The sequence below is a fragment of the Moschus berezovskii genome, chromosome 24 (assembly GCF_049115385.1).
Source record: "Moschus berezovskii isolate FMDL1 chromosome 24, NW_MosBer_1.0, whole genome shotgun sequence".
NCBI lineage: Eukaryota > Metazoa > Chordata > Mammalia > Artiodactyla > Moschidae > Moschus > Moschus berezovskii.
Genome location: NC_142483.1, coordinates 17,671,797 through 17,690,859, shown reverse-complemented (window position 1 = coordinate 17,690,859; position 19,063 = coordinate 17,671,797). Strand labels below are relative to the sequence as shown.

At 54.5% G+C, this 19,063-nt stretch overlaps 1 protein-coding gene across 5 annotated transcripts in view; it reads left to right on the top strand.

Annotated features, from left to right (window-relative positions):
- Positions 1 to 1,242: 1,242 nt before the first annotated feature.
- The window catches only part of ACOX2 (acyl-CoA oxidase 2), a 30,778-nt gene continuing 12,957 nt past the window's right edge, over positions 1,243 to 19,063 (top strand). The window contains exons 1-12 of one of the 5 annotated variants that reach the window (XM_055414204.2): positions 1,243 to 1,395; positions 3,383 to 3,619; positions 4,239 to 4,401; positions 4,849 to 5,000; positions 5,422 to 5,529; positions 7,698 to 7,817; positions 8,139 to 8,254; positions 8,933 to 9,105; positions 11,159 to 11,321; positions 12,442 to 12,632; positions 14,186 to 14,365; positions 16,609 to 16,714. In XM_055414204.2, coding sequence (XP_055270179.1) covers positions 3,511 to 3,619; positions 4,239 to 4,401; positions 4,849 to 5,000; positions 5,422 to 5,529; positions 7,698 to 7,817; positions 8,139 to 8,254; positions 8,933 to 9,105; positions 11,159 to 11,321; positions 12,442 to 12,632; positions 14,186 to 14,365; positions 16,609 to 16,714 — 1,581 coding nt within the window. In that variant the 5' untranslated portion in view covers positions 1,243 to 1,395; positions 3,383 to 3,510. Of the gene's footprint in view, positions 1,396 to 2,537; positions 2,655 to 3,336; positions 3,620 to 4,238; positions 4,402 to 4,848; positions 5,001 to 5,421; positions 5,530 to 7,697; positions 7,818 to 8,138; positions 8,255 to 8,932; positions 9,106 to 11,158; positions 11,322 to 12,441; positions 12,633 to 14,185; positions 14,366 to 16,608; positions 16,715 to 19,063 lie in introns of those variants that run through there. The other 4 variants (XM_055414201.2, XM_055414202.2, XM_055414203.2 and 1 more) reach the window with 4 other exon arrangements.

The window sequence follows — 19,063 nt, the reverse complement described above, 5'->3', positions numbered from 1 at the left end:
GTGTGACATTGTGGTGAGCCAAAACGACAAAAACTAGACAGGCAAAGCAGGAACGCCCTGGGAACAGCAGCAGCAGCGAGAGGGCAAGGAGACCTTAAGTCCAAAAAAGCTGTAAGTTCATTAGAAGCGGCTGTGAATATCCAGCTAGGCATACCTGTCCATTCCTAATGGGATCCTCCGTTCCCACAGCAGCTCCCTGACCCCAGCCTGGAAGACTGCCAAGGGCAGGGCCCTAGTACAGTTCTGTTTCCTGTGGTTTGGGCTTCCTGCTATGCCCAGCACTCAGATCACCGTGGATCCGAAAAAATAAATACTGACAAGTAACCAAATCTGCACATCCTGTGCAAGCCGAACCTTCACACGTGCGTGCATGCACATGTGCTAAGTCGCTTCAGTCGTGTCCGACTCTTTGCGACTCCATGAACTGGAGCCCGCCAGGCTCCTCATTCTACATGATTCTCCAGGCAAGAATACTGGAGTGGGTTGCCATGCCCTCCTCCAGGGGATCCTCCCGACCCAGGGATCAAACCATCAAACCCATGTCCTTACCACTTCTGCATTGGCAGGCAGGTTCCTTACCACGAGTGCTACCTGGGAAGCCCAATATGGCTCATGCAGAGCAACTAAGCCTGTGTGCCGCAACTACTATGCTCTAGAGTCCCCGAGCCACAACTCCTGCAGCCCAAGCACGCTAGAGCCTGTGCTCGGAAACAAGAGAGGCCTCCGCAGTGAGAAGCCCAGACATCACAGCTGGAGAGTGGCCCCCACTCCCCACAACTCGAGAAAGCCCGTGAAGCAACGAAGTCCCAGCATGGCCAAAAATAAAGTGCTTTTAAAATTTATTTTAAAAAAAGAATAAAAAAAAAAAGAGCTCTCCCTCATATCCTGCGAGTTACAATTAAGGGAAAGGACTTAAGAGAAGTGGTCCCCCAAGAGGCACACCTCCAGGATTTGAACCCTGGTCTCTGACTCCAGGTGGGACCTGTGGTGTTTTTTTTATACACAGTGAAACTGGGTGCCTCTGACCAGGACCAGGTTCCTGGAGGCTGCCGGATGGGCACTGAGAGGAAGGGGAAGACAGAGGCTCAGAGGCTGGCACTCAGTGCGGTCCTGGGCCAGCCTGGTGCTAAGCTATCTATCCCACTTCACACCCTCTGAGCCATCCTCCCAGGGCAGACCTGGGCTAGGCACAGCCCGGCCACACCCAGCAGAGGGAGGTGGGCAGGCAGCGGAAAGCTGGGAGCTGGGAGCTGGGAGCCTGCCAGGCAACGCCTTCTGTCTTCTGTAGTCCAGCCCCTCTCAGGGAGGAGACAGGGGCCGGCCGAGCCGCGCTGAGAGGCCTGGGCCACTGCTGGGGAGGTCAGGCCAGGCCCACCGTGCAGGCACGGGACAGAGGTGAGTCAGGGGCACCGGAGGGAGTGGGGCTGACCGCGCGCTTGCTGCCACCCCTACGGACTCTCAGAGTCTGCCCTTCCCCGGCCGCCTGCTCCTAGACGCTCCCTGGGAGCCAAGTATGAGCGCCACGAATGGGACCGAGATCCTGGCCCTCTACTTAATGTCTAACTTTAAGTAGGTAAAGACAGCAATAAAGAAACAACAAAACAGTAAATGAGCAAATTATCTGTTACGATAAGGGAAGAAGAGGAAAAGCAGAGCAGCGTTAGGGCAGCTGGGGAGGCTGGAGGAAGGGGTGTGGGGTTGTAAAGACAGCGGTCAGGTGGGCCTCAGACAAGGTGGCGCAGACCAAGGACTCACACAGGGAGGCAGGGAGCGGTGAGGACATCGGGAAAGAATGTTCTGGGAGGACGACACAGCCCTGGCCTCTGGAGGGACGAGGGGGTGAGGCCGCGTGTGTCTGAGCTCGGCAGCAGTTAGAGCGCAGGGAGAAGTGGCAGGGGGACACGGGCCAGGCCATGAGGCCCTGCAGGGCTTCAGGCGGCAGATGACGGTGTTCTTTGAAGGTTTCGGGCCTTCTGTCTGCAACCCGCGGCACTCCCCACCCCGACTCGGGGGTATCGGTTTGTCAATCCGTGCATGAACCCCATTTGCCACAGATGGCTGTGTGACCTTACAAAGTCTCCTCTCTTCCCGAGGCGCCTGCCCTAACAAACAGTGATAATAACATCAGAGTATCTGCAGGCTTGTGAAGAAGAGTGGGAATCAACACAGAGGCCACCTGCGGGAAAACTTGACAGCGTGTGTCCTGTGAGCCAGGCTCTGGGGACCCCAGAAAGGCAGCGCTGGCCGCCCAGGCACTCACACTGTGGGAGAGGGACATCTGAATGAACAAGGAACCCTTCCTTACTGTCGACTCTAACAGCAGCCGGCGGGGGAGGGAGACACCGAAAGGGGGCCCGGTTCTCCCAGGGGCCCAGCCCTCAGGGAGGCAGAGAGGGGGGCCCTGGAGGCTGCGGCTCACTAGGAACACTGGAGGAAAGGGCAGGGGGCAAAGGGCAGGAGGGGAGCGGGGAGGCGTGGATACGGGGCAAGGGGCATGTGGGTGAGAGGTGGGGAGATGGCAGAGGGCACGGACTCCAGCCCATAAACAGTGAGCACCCAGAAGCAGGCTGCCAGCAGGAGAGGCAAGCAGGTGACTGCAGTGTCAGAGCTCACCCTGGCCGCGGGGAGACAGGGGAGAGGCACCGAGGCCACAGGTGCAAGGCGAGGGCAGCACGGGTGGTCAGCAGAGGGGACGGGTGGTCGGAACAAGTGGGGCTGAGAGACTCAACCTGGGGGCTGTCCTGCTGTGGGGGAACAGGGGCTCCAAGAGGCTGCTGGGAAGGATACAGGGTCCACCGTGGCTGTGGGGGACACCTGGGTTTGGGGGCAACACATCACAGACAAGAGGCAAGCTTCCTCCCTCAGCTCCACAGCACCCCTCCAGGCTCACAGGAATGGGACAGCGAGCCTGGGGCTTACAGGAGCTGGTGAGTGGGGTCACTGGTCCCCCTGGTGAGACCTCCCCACCTCCCCGCGTGCCGCTGCAGCATCAACAGAGGGTGCGCTCTGTGGCCAAACACCACTCAGTCCCTAGTCAGCTCCAGCACTGTGGCTAGAGGCCACACACCTCGCCTCTCTAAGGTGAAACTTCTTCATGCATGACATTCACTGATGTTTTCTGAGAATCCCCCAGCCCACAGGCAATGCTTAGAACACTAGCTGTGTCCTCAGACCCTGTCGAAACCTCGGCTAGAATGCAGCTGACTGCAGCACCATGTACTGAGCAGTTACCGCAGGCTGGCCGGACAGCACCCCGCACACCACCGAGGGCCCCAGGGGAGGGTGTGCGGGAGGAGGGGCCCGCGAGCGGTTAAAGGAACTTGCTTTCCTCCCAAGCAGGCTGAGCTGACACTTGGCCCTGAGCAGTCTGTGCTGCACACAGGTTCTCAGCACAGTCCAAGGCCCAGGGCGGCTGGGCTGGAAGTACCTCTTCTCGGACGCCAGGCAGAGCTGGCTGACGGTGGGTGGCCGGGTGCGCCGAGTGTCAGTGGGGGCGCCTGGAGCAGGAACATGCACCCTGACATAGACAGCGAGCGGCACCCGCAGCCCTTCAGCGTGGAGGAGCTCACCAACATCCTTGACGGGGGCGCCCAGAACACCGCGCTCCGGAGGAAAGTGGGTAAGGGCGGGCTGGGGAACGGAGCCCCGGCTTCGTGCCCATGTGCATTTCTTGGAAAGAGAGTCCCTTCACAGCAGTGCCACCTTCAAATGGGCTTCCCAGGTGGCCCAAGTGGTAAAGAACCCGCCTGCCAGTACGGGAGATGTGGGAGACCTGGGTTTGATCCCTGGGTTGGGAAGATCCCCTGGAGCAGGGCATGGCAATCCACTCCAGTATTCTTGCCTGGAGAATCCCCATGGACAGAGGAGCCTGGCGGGCTACATACAGTCCATGGGGTCGCAGAGAGTCGGACACTCTCTGAAGCGACTTAGCACACAGTATACAACTTCAAATAACAAATTCTGCTCTCAAAATTCCACTATTAGAGATTCGTCCCTTTGGACTATGAAGGAAGCTTTAACACGTCAGTATTTCCTGAGGTCCTTATTCTTCCACAGCGCAGATTCACAGCCTTGGGCGAGTCGCTTCCCCATCTCAGGACCTCACTGACTGCATCTGTAAATTGACAGTGGCGTCTGACTTCCTTTCCACACTCATGAGGCAAATGGATAGGAAGATGTGAAGGTACCAGGAACCTCACCCAGGACGCTAAGCTCTCTGTTCTCTGCCCCTCTCACAGAAAGCATTATCCACAGTGAACCAGAGCTTAGCCTGAAGGATAATTATTTCATGACCCAGAATGAACGTTACGAAGCCGCCGTTAAGAAGACGTTCCACATCCTCATGCTGGCGCAGCGCCTGGGCTGGTCCGAAGGCAGTCGTGAATTACAGTACGCTTCCAGGTGCTCGCTCCCAGGGTGCCCCCACCAGAGACAAATCCACCTGGGAGCCCAGAGAAAACCCAGCCCATGAGCTATGTTCCCCAGCAAAGATACTGGCTGTTGATATTGTTCAGTCACTAAGTTGTGTCTGACTCTCTGCGACCCCATGGACTGCAGCACGCCAGGCTTCCCTTCCTTCACTATCTCCCGGAGTTTGCTCAGACTCATGTCCACTGAGTCAGTGATGCTATCTAACCATCTCACCCTCTGTCGCCCCTTTCTCCTCCTGCTCTCAAAACTTTCCCAGCATCAGGGTCTTTTCCAGTGAGTCGGCTCTTGTACCAAAGGTACTGCTTCCTGGGAAACCAGGGTCAGGTGCCCCTTCTCTCCTGCCCTCTGCCAGCCTGAGGGTATACTGGGGCCCTTGTCTCCGCTGGGCTGTTTAACCACTGTGTGTCTCCCCTACAGAAGTGTTTCTGGAGATCTGGGCTTCGGGATACACTACATCTTCCAGAAAACCATCAGGAGCCTGGGCTCGGAGGAGCAGATTGCAAAGTGGGACCCACTCTGCAGCCAGTTCCAGATCCTGGGGACATACGCCCAGACGGAAATGGGGCACGGTGAGCAGGGGCTGCCACATGCAGTGTACAGGCGGTGCCCTGCTCAGCTCCAGAGGGCCCATTTCCATCTCAGTGGTCACAGGCTGATACACCACCAAGATATCACAGCAGGTGGCAGTGTAAAGGTCTTAAGGAGGGGGTGATTTTTTTCTAATGTACACGAACATATTGTATGAGCTGGTGGTGGCACAAGTCTTTCCTACTGCAAATGTCAGCCACCACTCCCTACTGTGGGCTGGCCATGTGTCCCCCGCAGAACCCACCAGTGAAGGGAGAGACATGCCGGTGAACACACTGGAGTGGGAGTGTACCCCCACTCCACATAGGCTGGTGCCCTGGAGCTCCAGCGACACCGAGATGCTGCTAGCCCGGTGGACTCCCACACTGGCCCGATGTCTAACTACCCGCCCTTGATTCCCAGGGACGAATCTTCAGGGCCTGGAGACTGAAGCCACCTATGATGTAGCCACCCAGGAGTTTGTGGTGCATAGCCCCACGATGACGGCCATCAAATGGTGGCCTGGGGACTGTGAGTATCCCCCTTCATCCCCCAAGGACAGCAAAGCTGGACAGCAGAATAGCACTGACGGTGATGTCCAGCAGACCTCAGACGGAGTCACTCTTCTAGACTGATGACGCTGGGCAAGTCCCTTCCCAGAGCCCCAGGTTCTTATGTGGTAGAACAGTTGGGATATGAAAAGTTTCATCACTGAGTGGCTAAGAAGTCACCAGAGGCACTTTGCAACAGCTGAGGAAACTGACCCCAACCTTGGGGATGAAGGTCAAGGCCTCTCTCACGTGTACACTGCCACCCTACACATACTTGGCCTAGTCCCAGGCACTCACCATTCTTCTTGTCTTCCAAGTTAATGATTAAGCTTGCCACCAGCCAGTGCACAGGGTACACACTCGGTGAGAAAAACGTGCCTCCCTTCTCCTGCTTCGGACACCCCAGTGTCCATCCGGCCACCGGTGCCACATTGCCCCTGCGGGCAGCGGGTGGAGGCTGCGCCCCCACCTGATGCCTCCCAGAGGCTGGGCAGTTTGCCGAATCCCAAGGAGCCGGGTTCCACCAGGGCCCTCTTTCTCTGATTTGAGAATACTTCTTTGGAAAAAGGCTTCCCTCATGGCTCAGTTGACAGAGAATCCGCCTGCAATGCGGGAGACCTGGGTTTGATCCCTGGGTTGGGAAGATCCCCTGGAGAAGGGAAAGGCTACCCATGCCAGTATTCTGGCCTGGAGAATTCTATACAGTCCATGGGGTTGCAAAGAGTGGAGCGCAACTGAGCGACTTCCACTTGTCTTTGGGGAAAAAAGATATAACCCATGTGAGCAGTCCAACTAAAGCAGAGGGAGAGAGATGGGACAAGCAGAGAGGGAGAAAGACTGACAGGAGAGACCAGCGGGGAGAGGCCCGAGGAAGAAGAGAGCAGAGGCCACCGACACAACTGCAGCGGGGGTTCAAGTCTGAGCGCTGCCCCGTCAGGCCACTGCCCCTGGGCACAGCCCTCTATTCTCTCAGCCTCAGTTTCCTTTTCTGGAAAATGGGACTTGGGCACACCTGCCTGCAAAGACTGGAAATGCTGGTTATCTATGTTCACTATTATTAGGTTGATGGCACAGAGGGTCACTAATAGGTTTTTGAGGACGGGGGAAAAAAAAGCTTGCTTTTGTCACAATGCCTTTTGCAAGTCACTGCTAGATTTGTTTGGTCCTTTGGGGGTAGCTCCCTCTCTTTGCGATTAGTGACTCTTTGAGGTCTCAAAGGTGCCCACCTGCTGGGGTGGGGGCAGCAAGGCACACATCTCCCTGGGATTTGGGACCCGTGTTCTGACCACCGATCCTTACATATGTCCCCCCGCAGCCATGATGTAAAAATCCTGTCCCCCTGATTCCAAAGAAAATAACCAAGAGCATGCACTTCAGTCAGAAGACTGTGGCAGGACCAGGTTTTAGAAGATGCCAGACTTTCCCAGATTGCTCCATTCAGGGCGTTCTCATTAAAACCCGAGGCCTTTGTCCAGACTTTCCCAGACTGCTCCATTCAGGGCGTTCTCATTAAAATCCGAGGCCTTTGTCAAGCTTTGCCTTTAGACGAGCAGCCAGAAGGGCTGGAGGGCAATGGGCCCCCTTAAGGTCTCCATCAGCCTTCCTCCTTTCCCAAGCCCATGGGGACTCTGCCTGTGTACCGCAGGGTGGCTGCTATACAAACCAAACCAGACAGAACCCTCTGTAGCCCCAGCCACCAACTCTCCATAAATCCCTCCAACCCCATCCATTCTAGAGCGAGACACTCACACCAACGTACTTGGGGTGGTTCCAGCCATTTCCAAAGATGAGTGGAGGCCATATAAATTGCTCCTGACTGAGCATCCCTGGCTCCTCCAACTCCACGACCTGGGACCCACCAGGTTGATCTGGTTCCCAAGTTTCTGAACATGCTGCTCCCTCTGCCTTGCACTCTGGCCTGTATGGCTCCCCTGAAAAATACTCTTTGCCCTCCAGTCTCCCCGACCCACACCCTCTGAAGCAGATCAAACAAAACCCCACTCCAGCCTCACAGAGTGGCCCCCACCCCCACCCCACCCTGGTCCTCCTCACAGACCAGACCCTCCTCCAAGGTCCCGATGGGGAGGTCTGGCCTGCTCCTCTGCAACATGAGGGGTCACACTGGGTTTCTACCCTCTCTGCCCACAGTGGGACGGTCAGCCACCCATGCCCTGGTCCAGGCCCAGCTGATCTGCTCTGGAGCCCGGCAGGGCATGCACGCCTTTATTGTCCCCATCCGGAGCCTCGACGACCACAGCCCGCTGCCAGGTAAGCTCCTGCTCCTTCCTCTAAGACCCTGCCAGGAGACCCCACCAGGCCTCCCTGTCCTGGGCCCCATAGGTCCATGGGGGAAACTGGGGCCTGTCTCCATTGGGCAGGGACCGGTCCAGTTGCACAGACCTGGCTCTAACTGGCTGGGTGGATAAAAGCAAGATTCAGCACCTGACCTCAGTCTGCTCACCTGCAAACAGCTGTGATAACCCCGATGTCATGGGCCGCTGTGAGGCTCGGATGAGCCAGCATGTGGCTGTGTGCTGCCTGACATATGAGCCCTCAAATGACGGCCACCCCACCTCCGTTTCCTCCTAGGGATCACAATTGGGGACATCGGGCCCAAGATGGACTTTGAACACACGGATAATGGCTTCCTCAAACTGGACCACGTGCGCATCCCCAGGGAGAACATGCTGAATCGCTTCGCACAGGTGGGTCCTGGGGAGGCTGCAAGCCTGCATTGCCTGCGAGGGGGCAGAGACACCCACAAAATGCTGCTGCTGCCCCTGGGTCCTTCTCTACAGAGTTGGGTTTGGGGCATCCCTCCTAGAGGGGCTGTAGTGTCCCGCAGACCTGAGTAAACTCCCAGTTTCGGAGCTGTGTGATCTTGGGCAAGTCACTTGGCCTCGCTGAACCTCAGAGTAAATGCTCACCGCATTGGGTGACAGAGCAGTTACGGGGTAGGGTGGCAAGGCCATGTGAGGAAAAGAGGAACAGGTTGAGGACGGTGTGTGCACACACCTCCAGTACAGCCTGCACACAACCAATCTCCAAACGGTCATCGTGCTGGAGGAAGTTCTGGGGGGTCCCGACTTTGCCAGGCATGACCAGGGACATGAGGGAAGCCGTGGCTTGTGGGGAGGTCTGGGGTGTCCCGGGGAGGAGCTGCGAGCTGAGGCATGTGGGCAGTGGGTGTGTATCAGCAAGTACAGGCGAGTTTCAGTGTTAACAATGGCCGCACTAGTGCACCACGGCTGGAGCTGGCTGGTCGACTCCAGGTGAGCAGCCCGAGGACGCCAGTGTCTGCAGCGCGGGCAGGCCCGCGGTTCTGGGCACGGGGAGGCTGGGGAACCCCAGCTCAGACCCACTGCCTGGCCCCGGTCTACCAGGTCCTGCCAGATGGCGCCTATGTCCAGCTCGGAGTGCCGAAGAGCAACTACTTCAGCATGGTGGTGGTACGCGTGGACATTCTGCTGGGTGAGGTCCTCCCACTGCTGCACAAGGCCTGCGTCATTGCTGTCCGCTACTCCGTCATTCGCCGCCAATCCCACCTCCGGCCCAGGCAAGGGGCGCCCAGAGGGGCCACGGCAGCCAGGGCCCCCTCGATCCCACAGTGTCTGCCCCCTGGCCCCAGCCCTCCGCCAGAGCTGGCTGCCAGGAGCACACTCGCACACACACGGTCGCCTGGGCCTGGCCCGTCAGGTCTGCGGGGTCTCTATCTGGCTCCCTGGAATCCTGGCTGACCAGCCAGCCCGACCTGTATCTGTCGGTCAGTGTCTGGCCCCACACCACCACAGAGGACTCAGTCTGACCACATGGGGCCCGTATGGCTGTGCCAGGCTGAGTGTCATCTGATGGGCTGGGCACCATGCTGTGGGTGAACATGGCTCCGGAGGTTGTTCTGTCAGCTGTGAATGCTTGTGTCTGGAAAAGCCTGTTGTCACATCCGACTGTGTCTGGCTGGAGACGGTTCTGTCTGGGTGTGACTGTCAGCTTCTGGCTGTGGTATGTCCACATCTAGATCCTTCTGTTGTCTGTGGTGTGTCTGGCTAACACTCTGTCTACTCCATGGCACTGAAGGGCTGACTATACCCTCTGCTTTTGCTTTTTTTTTTTTAAATGATTTGCACTTATTTTTTTTCATTTTAAAAGTAGCAGGTAATTCACAGGAGAAAAATAGAAGCTTTTCTGCTTTAATGTGTGGGTATGTACAAAGGCATGTTCCCTCATGCACGCAGGCACACACACACGTAGTTATCAGATTCACCAGAAAAAAATATAGAACTGCCCATTGTATTTCAATTTTCGGTAGACAAAGAATTTTCTAGAATAAACATGTCCCACACGGGCACACACCCAGGATGCAGCAAACTGGAGTCTGGGCCTACAGGGCTGCAGTGTGAGCTCAGGGAGAGAGACTGGGCTGGACACGGCACAGGTGACTGAACTCCTGGGGCAGAGACGGGCGGGGGTTAGGGCGGCTCTTGTCCCAACTCCACTAAGTGACCTTGGGCAAGTCCTCTGCCGTCTCTGGGCCTACTTCCTCACTTATAAAGGGAAGAGCAAGGCCATCAGGACTGGAACTTGCGAACACCTGGTCTAAGAATCTGATGGAGTTTCACACCGTGGGCTCAAGGATCCACAGTTGGCCAATGCAAAGTGGACTGAGGGTCGAAACCAGGCAGGCCTGGGGCCACCCTCAACTCAGCGGCTCACTAGCTGCGGGACCTCAGACTAGCCACCCAACCCTTCCGTCCCTCGGCTTCCCCATCTACTAATGGGCCTGGCAAGAACGCTCTTCCAGGGCAGTGAGGCACGCCAGGCCCTCAGTCCAGGGTCCTTCACTGGCAAGCCCAAGGCACCTCGGCCAGCCTGGCTTCAGAACCCTGGGCTGAGGGAGTCGCCTCTGGTGACAGGCAAGTTGGGAAGATGGTGTCGCCAGCGGTGTCTGCTGGAGCCCAGGCTTATGGGCTGCAGAAATGCCCCGAGGATGGTTAGCATCGTGCGTGTCCAGGCAGGGACTGTGGCCCGAGCAGGAGACTCCAGGTTTCGCCCACGGGAGGCCTCGCACAGCCACACTTTTTCCAACCCACGAGTGGTTGCCTACTGCAGGCCCCAAAGGCTGACCAGGGTCTCAAGTTCTGAGGACACGGTAACGGACGAGACAGGAGAAATCCCCACCTCGGAATCCCACCAAACACACGTTTACAACCTGAGTTATGGACTGGGTTTCAGGGTATTTCCCAGCACACAGCACATGACGCTGGACAGCGAAAGGTCAAGGGTCAAATACCCCGGGCTTCACCTCAAATCCTTGAGACCAGGTATGCTGGTATTCAGAACTTGCCATATTTTTAGCAGGTATATATACAATAATTCTGTAAACCTCCACAAGGGGCAGCGCCCATCAGCAAACATGTCAGCATTTCTACAGTGAAACGTGTGGATGTTCACGTGAGATGGAATTCTAAGGTTATTAGTAGTCCCATGGCTGTCTAGGTCAAGTCTGGCAGTGAGTTATCAACAACTGTCCTTAAGGCTTTTATGGCCTCAGGGATACGGGAAGGTGGGTGGGGCAGGTAGCAACCTTCTAAATCTGCTTTCCTTTCCCTCAGCGACCCAGAGGCGAAGATCCTAGATTACCAGACGCAGCAGCAGAAACTCTTTCCTCCGCTGGCCATGGCCTATGCATTCCACTTTGTGGCCAACTACATCCTGGAGTTCTTACACCACTCCTACAGCTTCATTTTGGATAGAGACTTCACACTCCTGCCTGAGGTACCTGCTTCCTGGGGGGCAGAAGCTGGGACCGTGGCTGAAACTGTCCTCCCCCTGGGACACAGCCCCAATCCAGCCTGCCCTGGGCTCTTTCTGCCTCCCCCCCACAGAAGATTTTCAACATCCCAGCCCACCCTCCGCCCCAGGTGAACCGTATTCTGACACAGAAATCCTCCCAGGTCTGGCCCCCAGGAAGCTCCAAATATGTTAGAAGAAGTAATCACAGACGGTGTACAGAACACAAGGGACAATCCCTGGTGTGTCTCTGAAACCCAGAAAGTTCTGAAAGTCAAGTCATGTAGAACTCACTGGGCGGCACGGTTTGATCGGAATTGCCCAGATTTATCCCACTCACTGTGAACACATTTTGCAGCAGAAATACCAGTACATCAATCAGATCACTAAGATGCCCCTGGGCTCCTATAGGTGTATTATATTTAATCTACCTTAAATGCCCTGTTTTACCTTTCTGAAATTCAAAAAATATTCTGATTCCCAAAACACATCAGGCCCCAAGGCCCTCTCAGATAAAGGACTGTGGACATACACAAAGATTTGGTCTGTCCAGGCCCTGCGTTTTACCAGCATCGCTTCAGGAATCTGTCCACTCTACAGCAGGCCCAACACCCATTTTACAGATGAGGGAAGTGAAGCACAGAGAGGTTAAGGGACATGCCACTTCCTCCCAAGGGCCTGAAAAGTCTGACAGACGGGTAAGGGCTTCCAAGGGCCAAAGACTCAAACCAGGTCCACTGCCTGGCGGCCGCTCCTACAACTCAAAACAGTGGCTTGACAGCAGACTCACAAGCTCACAGACAAGCTCTCCAAAATCTCGGCTTGTGGGGACAATCTGCAGCTCCCGGGTAATGGTGAGACCGACCTGGGAAGCTCCCTCTTCCCGAGACCCCGGAGACGCTGGCCTGGACACTTACCCTGTGCTCCTCTCGCCCTCCAGTGACACCGCCTCTCTCTGTGACTTGAGTCCTTGTCTTCTCATTCATCAAGTCATGGGCTGAGGAGACAGTTCTCACTGCACAGAGCGCTGCTCAGCACCCATGGGCGCTGTGAGTGGCAGGCATGTCGTTCCTGACGCCACCTGACCCCCTTCTTATTCTCACAGCTTCATGCGCTGAGCGCAGGTCTGAAGGCCATGCTGTCGGACTTCTGTACCCAGGGGGTCGAGCAGTGCCGCAGGGCCTGCGGTGGACACGGCTACTCGAAGCTGAGCGGCCTGCCCTCCCTGCTCACCAGAGTGACAGCCTCCTGCACTTATGAGGGCGAGAACACGGTGCTCTACCTGCAGACAGCCAGGTAAGGCCCAGGCCTCTGCCTGGCTCCCAGGGACCCCACCGAGCTTGCCTGGGTTGAAGCATCATCTCACGGCCATGGAGGGAGCAGACTTTGGGAACGCCACGTGGGGGCTGCCCAGCTCCCACACCATGTCTCCAATCCATCCCCTTCTCCCCAGACCCTGCAGCCTCAGCCAGGCCGCCCGCCCCCTGGACCACAGGATCAGTCTCCTCCTTGCTCTGCAGCTCCCCACCTGCCTCACTTCAGTCCTTTCTCCACAGGCAGCCAAGGGCAACTTCTCAAAGCCTAAAGAAGATCACCTCTTTCCCCGGCTCCCAATTCTTCCATCACTTCCCTCAGCTCCCAGGAAAAGGCCACCCCCCAACACTGCAGCCTAAGAGGACCTTTCGATCTGGCCCTGCCTCCTGCATCCTCTCCCCGCCTCCTCCTCTGCTCACTTCTGCGGGGCCTCACGCCCCTCCATCCGCAGGTTTCTGGCAGACAGCTGGCTCCTCCACGCCCTTCGGGTCTCAGCTAAAATGATACCTCCTCCAGACACTCCCCCGACCACTCCAGGGCAGCAACCGCTGTTTGCTTGGCAGTTATCACCATCTCAGCGTCTCTGCCTGGTGGGGCGCTCCCTGTTCACTGTGGCAGGCCCAGGTTGAGCGCAGGGTCTGTGCCGGAGGCCCCACCCTGAAAGGCAGGGAGGAATGACTCATTCCTCATCCCCCCAACAGGCAGCTTCTTCTTGTGTGCGTCTGTGGCTAACAGGGCCTTTCACGTGCCTCCATCCTGGGGGACTAGACAGGGCAAATACTTTTCCAGGCAGGGAGAAAGGACTGGCAAATGTGCTATATAACATTTCTTTAAAAACTTGTAAATATACATTACTTTTTTTTTTCAAATTAAAAAAGGAATACAAAATCATGTATTAGATACTCTATGCCCCACACTGTGCTGAGCGCTCAGAAAATCCTATCTCATCCAGTTTTCACAGACCCCCTATCAGATGACTATCATCATCGTCGAGAGATGGAAGCAAGGAGGCGGAGGGAAGGGAAGTGACTTCTACAGGGTCACTGAGGTCTCAGTGGAGTAGCATGCGAACCCAGGCTTCTCTGACCCAGAGCCTCTAAACACTGGATTGCTATAAAGAAGCAGCTAAGAGCCACCTGCAATTCTCCCATTCATGTTCGCAATCTTGCCTCTATCCTTTTATCAGCTAAGAAAATTTAATTTGTGCAGTCACGGTATAATCGCCATAAATCCCCAAATCACAAGATCCTAACCAAGACATTGGTGTTCCATTATCAAAAGGCTTTACGTTCAGGATCTGAAGATGTCTGCCCAGGTCTGCGTCTCCAGCCCCATTTCACTGTGAAAAAAATTAGAGCCTCAGATGCACAGGTGGCTTTGCGTGAGGAACAGCCACCAGCAGGGACCCGGGAAAGAGCTGGGAGGCCCTGGTTCTCCCACGGGGAGCCGAAGGGTGCACGATGCTGGGAGAGAGGGGTGCTGGGCTGTCCCACGGGCTCCCAACCCTCCCAACTTTCGGTACCTCTGCCCCCCAGGTTTCTGATAAAGAGCTACCTGAACACTCAGAAGTCCCCAGGCTCTGCATCGAAGGCGTCTCTCCCTCAGTCTGTCGCATACCTGACCGCACCTGACCTGGCCAGGTGTCCAGCCCAAACGGCAGCCGACTTCCTCCACCCCGAGCTCTACACCACGGCCTGGGCACACGTGGCAGTCAGGTGAGCCATGCGGAGAAACCAACGATCCCACCTGGAGGCAGGCTCCTTTCCACTTAGGGCCTTTGGGATTGGCTTGGGGGACAGTCTTGGATACTCTTCCAAAAGCCGGCCCCCTTTTCCAACCTCCTCACTCCTCTCGGTTTCGGCCACGAGGGGCAGAGAGAAGACAAATTCACACCTGTCACTTCCCCACGCTGCTCAAGATGACAGGAAGGTATCACCTCTCAAACCAGTGCAAGGAATTTTTTTAATTTTTAGGTTCTTATTATGGTTTGAAATACAAAGAATGTACCCATACACTACAAGTACCAAAAACGTTTCAGTACTAATACTGATAATATTATAGCATAATAATATAATTATATATGGTAATGTAACAATTATAATTATATATGCAATAGTTATATATAATTATATAATGTAACACTGATAAAACTGGTACTGCTCTCAGCACTAATATTAATACTAATAAATAAAGCACTGCAGTCACCCCTCTGTATCCGCAGGGGATTGGTTCCAGGACTTCTGTAGATATCAAACTCTCAGGACACACACACAAGTCCCTTCTATAATATGGAATATTTGCAGATTAGGAATATTATGGGTATATATTTGCATAAAACCTATGCATACCCTCCCATATACTTTAAATCATCTCCAGACCACTTATAATACCCAATAAAATGTAAATCTGATGTGAACAGGTGTAAGGACAACATCACTGACATGTTAACAGTTGCCAGTGGGCACCAAATTCTACTTTCGCTTTTGGAACTAACTTTCAGGAGTTTGTTTTTCCCAAATATCTTTGATCCTTGGTTGAATCTGAAGATGTGAAAACTGGATACAGAGGGATTTACGGTACTTACATGGTCAAAACATCCCACAGTCTAAAAATATGAGTATAACAAAGGATAGATTTTATTTCCAGGGTCTAGTAGGCTCCAGGGCATGCAGACAAGACCAAAGCCTCCTCCGTTCTGTCATTCAGTAAATACTGTCAGACACAGGAACATCCACATGTGCCAGGGGCTGGGAATAGACTGGGCATGGTCAAACAGAGACACTCCCACGGAGAAGATGAAGAGCTCCAACTACCTAGAAGGGACACCTTCTGAGCCCTCCCCAACCAGAACACCAAAAACAGCCGGGAACAGCTTCAGGGCATAATAAGAGGTCTTATATCCCAACCGGTGAGCCCAGAGATGGTTACCAGTGATTTCAAAAGCAACCTGGAACACTCATGTATTTGCTCCACAAATATCTAGCAAGGACTTAATAATCCACCAGGCTCTAAGGATCCATCGGTAAACCAGTCTGACAGAAACCAAAGTCCAGGCTTCACAGAAGTAACATTTCAGCTGGAGTGGAGGGGCGGGCAAAAGATGGCTGCTCGGGGTAATTAAAATGCCATCCCACGTGGCCTTCCACATCCACGGACGCAGAGCCTGTGACCATACCACACTGTTTCATACAGGGACTTGAGTATCTCTATTTCGGTATCTGTGGGGGTCCTAGGACCATTCTCCCTGCCCCCGACCCACCCCCAGAGATAGCAGGGGATGGCTGTGTGTTGCTTTTTGCTCAGAACTCGACGTGACATGTGCTTATCTATCCCATGACAAAGCAAAGTATTCCCTAATAAATAGCTTGTTTTGCACACAAATTCCAAGAGTCAGGAGCGGATGGGCAGGGAACAGAGATAAAAGAATAAAGGTTAACTACATGGCAAATGACCAATTTTGTAGTCTGGAAAACAAGGGGTGGTTTTCTTTCCTCCTCTTGTAAAGTCCCTTAGGTGGAACTTGGAGCAGAGTGGGTGGCTGGCAGGCTTCAACTAGCCTTTAGCAGAAAATCACTTTCCTCGCTTGGGCACAGAAGGCAGTCAACTGAGTGGCCTGAAAACAATGGGATCAGGGTGGAGACCACAGCAGAAAGAGGGCAGGGCGCCTGGCGCAGCTAGGAGGTTAAGAACTCCTTCCTAACTGTGTGACCCAGGTAATTAACCTCTCTAGGACTCCATGTTTCCCACTGCAAACTGGGAATGCCTTACCTTTAAAAGGGTTAAGGAGATTATATACAAGTACATTGGCAACCCATTGTTTAGGTTTTTAACACCAACAAACGGTCAATAAATGGAACTGGTCTACTTCTGTGGGACCCCAGGCATCCTGAAGTCAAATGCCATCTATACCTTCTCCACTCGGTCAAGAAACAGCATCTTTTTTCTCTCTGGCCTTCAGGCTCATAAAGGACTCGGTGCATCACTTAGAGACGCTGAGGCAAGCCGGGGCCGACGAGTACGATGCGTGGAACCAGACCACTGTCATCCACCTGCAGGCCGCCAAGGTGAGCTGCCAGTCAGCCAGAGCTGAGAGGGCCCAGTTCTGTTTCCCCAGCATGCTGCCAGGCCGAGAAACCCTGCCGTTATGCCTCAGCCCTGCTCAGCAGCTGCCCTCATTTCACTTTCAAGGCTTTAGCCCCGGGTATTTTAATTAAAGGACTTAACTCCAAAGCAGTCTTGCTGGCAGCTCTTAGAGAAAAAACGTAATGAGGCAGTGTTATTGGATTTGCTTCAGGTTGTTCAAATATTTCCTCCCAGATAGAAAAGCAGGTCAAGTCTCTCCTTAGTCCCACAGACAATCCATAGATGTCTGATTCCGTTTCCACTGTGTTTTGTGTTTGTGCATAATTCACTGTCTGCCAGTAAATACTCTAGCACTTCAACACCCACCGTCAGGCTGGGTTCTGGGGGGCTCCAGAGAGGCCATGCATAGCTACGATCAAGAAAGCACTGTCACGGGGAAATACAGGCTGCCCCAAGGTCCCACGGCAGGTCCAAGTCCACCCACCTCACAGAGTCAGAAAGCATTCTCAGAAAAATCATACAGGCCAAGACTGCAAGGACGAGCTGAAATCAGCCAGGCAGTGGGTGGAGGCTGTGGCTTTGGAGAGGAAAGGTTTCCAGCAAAGGGGTCAGGAGATGCAAGAGGTGGAGGCAAGGAAAGGCAAAGTGTTTTGGAGGAAATGCATGTCCTTCCAAGAAGAACTTAAAGGAAGACAATGACCAAGAAGAGTAAGGAGAGAAGGGGAGAAGGAAGGACAGGCACGGCCTGGCCCCTCCAACAGCACTGTGAGGAGTCTGGGTTTTGTGTTCACTGCAGTGGGAAGCCTTTGCAGGGTTTCCATCTGAGTGAAGCGATGAGTTTCATGCTAGAAGGCTCATACAGGCTGCAGGGGGAGGAGAGGACTGGAGGTTAGAGGCCAGTACAGAGCAGACAGCAGTCTGGAAAGGGCTGAGGGTGCCCCAGACCATGAACTTGCCAGAGGGCAAGGAGAGAAGTGGGTGGATGCATTATGGGTGGATGAAATATTCAGGGTGTAGAAGAAAGAAAGGGACCGGCTTCAGACAGCAGTGGAGTGGCATGGAGCTAAGAATGGCTCCTGAGCTCTAGCTCAGGCAGCTGGGACTCTGGCCCTACCTATAGCTGTGAATGCTGATTGCAGCCAAGAAATTAAAAGACGCTTACTCCTTGGAAGGAAAGTTATGACCAACCTAGATAGTATATTAAAAAGCAGAGACATTACTTTGCCAACAAAGGTCCGTCTAGTCAAGGCTAGGGTTTTTCCCGTGGTCATGTATGGATGTGAGAGTTGGATTGTGAAGAAAGCTGATCGCCGAAGAATTGATGCTTTTGAACTGTGGTGCTGGAGAAGACTCTTGAGAGTCCCTTGGACTGCAAGGAGATCCAACCAGTCCATTTTAAAGGAGATCGATCCTGGGTGTTCATTGGAAGGACTGATGTTGAAGCTGAAACTGCAATACTTTGGCCACCTCATGCGACAAGTTGACTCACTGGAAAAGACTCTGATGCTGGGAAGTATTGGCAGTGGGAGAAGGGGACGACAGAGAATGAGATGGCTAGATGGCATCACCAACTCGATGGACATGAGTTTGAGTGAAATATAGGAGTTAGTGATGGACAGGGAGGCCTGGCCTGCTGTGATTCATGGGGTCTCAAAGAGTCGAACATGACTGAGTGACTGAACTGAACTGATAGCTGGAGAACCAAGGTGGTCACTTTAATCCTCAGGCAGCAGGCCCAGAAAACAGCCGCCTTAAAACAGGAGAGCCCACCAGGGTTCTGCAGCAGCTCCCAGCAGCAGGTGGACAGGAGCGCCACCTGGTGGCCATCCACCTCCATCGCATCGGCGGGTGCGGGGCAGCGATTCTGCCACCCTGCGTTCTGTTCCATCCACCAGAGGTGCTGCCCGCTGTGCTCAATGCGCCATCGGCACAGAAGCAGGAAAGGAAAGGCTGTAGTCTCACCAGACACCCAGAAAGGAACCGCACCTGCCCACCATTCACCTGCTCTCCAAACCCATGCCCTACCTTCAAAGGCAGACACTGCCTGCCGGGGTTACCTCATTTAATACCCACGACCCTGAGAGGGAGAGGAGCGTAATCTCAGTTTTAATGAACAGCGTCTTGGGAAGGCGGTGCTGGAGCTGACCCTCTAAAGTCATAATGGGCAGGGAAACCTGCACTTCCTGGGTTCTGGGCCCTGGGAGGCCTTGTCCTCTACAGAAACCTCAAGGACCCAACTGGGTCTCATCTGGAGACGTGCGCAGCAGAGCAACACAAGGGGCTGGTGGGAGCAGCGGCAGGAGCGAACCCTGGCCCAAGTAAATCCAGCC